Source organism: Astatotilapia calliptera, chromosome 3, assembly GCF_964374335.1.
Source record: "Astatotilapia calliptera chromosome 3, fAstCal68.1, whole genome shotgun sequence".
Classification (NCBI taxonomy): domain Eukaryota; kingdom Metazoa; phylum Chordata; class Actinopteri; order Cichliformes; family Cichlidae; genus Astatotilapia; species Astatotilapia calliptera.
In genome coordinates, this window is record NC_137424.1 from 33,689,526 (window position 1) to 33,691,523 (window position 1,998).

General features: G+C 36.3%; 1 protein-coding gene across 1 annotated transcript; it reads left to right on the forward strand.

The window, feature by feature from the left end:
- The first annotated feature begins 201 nt into the window (after positions 1–201).
- On the forward strand, positions 202–1,564 carry LOC145426276 (uncharacterized). Its single transcript, XM_080299903.1, has 4 exons — positions 202–323; positions 549–676; positions 781–834; positions 954–1,564. The coding sequence occupies exons 2-4, from the start codon at positions 572–574 to the stop codon at positions 1,239–1,241; spliced, it is 447 nt and encodes a 148-aa protein (XP_080156029.1). The 5' UTR covers positions 202–323; positions 549–571; the 3' UTR covers positions 1,242–1,564.
- The last annotated feature ends 434 nt before the right edge of the window (positions 1,565–1,998 follow it).

The window sequence follows — 1,998 nt, forward strand, 5'->3', positions numbered from 1 at the left end:
ACGAGTGGAGGAGAGCAAAAGAAACAAGCACTCACACAATGAGAGTTGCCAAGGCCATAAATCCTCACCTTTGTGAATCTTGTTTTCTTGTAAATAGTTTGTTTACAGGAAAATGAAACAAGCAATAAGTAAAGTTTCTCATGAAATGAAAGAATGCAACACACAGGATGTGGGATACCCATTATGCCACTTTTTACACTGACAGTGACACACACACAAACAGTTCCGCAAAATGGGAGGTGTAACCAAAAGCATGTATAAAAGAACTTTGTGATGTGCCGTATTTTCATTTCTTCATTCATCAGCTTCTTTTGACATCACAGGTAAGTAAATCACTGTAACATGGTTTATACAGACTTCACATTTTTTTTAATGTAGAAATTAAAATGTTTCGGATTGATTTGTAATTTGAGTTTTTCAGTTGTGATTCTTTGTGAATCCTTAAAGTTGCACTTTTTTGAATGATAACTCCACTGGATAATGAAGACAGTCAGCTGCAGTTTGTAAACCTTCCATTCAAATTTTAACGCTGTACAACTTTGACTTAGAGACAGAGTTGCTAAGAACAGCAATGGCATCAGTGACTGTTTGCAGCACCACCAAAGGCTTGTTCCTCATCTTCACCCTGCTGTCTCTGGTTTGCCTTTCAAGTGCACTGATAGACAAGGACCAGCTGGTAAATTGTTTTTTCTTATGCTTCAGTAATTTTGCGAGTCACCACAAACAAAGTTGCTGGTGTAATTTAAATTCTTTTAATAACTGTATATGCTGGATTTTCAGAAACAACTCAAAGAAAACTATCAGAACATAAAACAACAAATGGACAGACTGAAGGTCAGTGCATGTTCAGAGAACCGCTATGAGAAACTTGTGGATATATGTGACCAGTATAACGTTACAACATAGTAAACTGCATTCATGTAATATGAAACTGTTACATTTTATCCCATCAGGCTAAGCGTGTGGAAAGAGTGAACTTTGGTTCTGAACTGTTGAGTGAATACTTGAGCCTTATGGACCCGTTGATCGCACTGATGAAGAAATCTGCAAAAGTTTTACCTGATGGGTTTCCTCAAGTTGATACATTTATGGAGAACATTAAGAATTTCGTCAAGGAAAGTAAGGCTAACATTGACAGGGAGAATGAGGAGTTGGGTGAGGAAATAGAGGAAAGTGAAAAGGAACTGGGACAACTGAAAAGAATTATTGAAGTGCTCGAGGAAAAGCAAGCTGAATTGTAAATCCCATGTCAGTCATTTCATTTTTCTCTAATAATGCATCTTTTATATCTGTGGTTAGTTTCTATTTCATATAGTACAGCTTCTCTTAACTTCAGTTTAACTTTTTTTAGAGCTGTCATTCTTCTTTACTATCTGATATAAAAAATAAAAAAAAACATTTCACTATCAGCTACCATTGTGCGCAGACTCATATGTGCTGATGACAACTTTTAAGAATACATTTCCAGTTGGTACTTGTTTTTCTGCCATAACTTAGATATAAAAGTGGAAACAATGTTTATGTAAACTGCAAACTGCCACACAATAAAGACATTTACCTACTACTGTTATTGTTTCTATTCTTCAGCAATAAGATGACAGATTAATAACCTGCTCACATTCTTGTGAAATGCAAGTATGCCCTCACCAGAAAGAAGTAGTTGTAGTAGTTGTAGTTGTTGTAGTTGTAGTTGTAGTTGTTGTTGTAGTTGTTGTTGTTGATGATTTATTCATTTATTTTTTATGGTAATTTGCAGCATTCGTATTTTTGCATTGAATTGGGCTAACCACATCTGCGTGTCAATAGTGGCTCTGAGTACCAGTCACAGAGAGTTAGCGAATGGCTGCAATCACAGCATTGTAAGATGATGAAAGATGTACCCTTAGGTCTCCTACTCAATTCAGATAGTCTTTCCCTTTTCGCGTAAATGATGCTGTGATTGCAGCCATTCCCCAAATCTCTGTGAATGGTACTCATGGCCATTGATCAATCTTCGAT

What these genes read in the sequence shown, in the direction of transcription:
- LOC145426276 (XM_080299903.1), top strand. Translation starts at nt 572, where the DNA reads ATGGCATCAGTGACTGTTTGCAGCACCACCAAAGGCTTGTTCCTCATC. An exon ending in TGATAGACAAGGACCAGCTG is followed by an intron (nt 677 to 780) that starts GTAAATTGTTTT and finishes CTGGATTTTCAG; the next exon opens with AAACAACTCAAAGAAAACTA. An exon ending in AACAAATGGACAGACTGAAG is followed by an intron (nt 835 to 953) that starts GTCAGTGCATGT and finishes TTATCCCATCAG; the next exon opens with GCTAAGCGTGTGGAAAGAGT.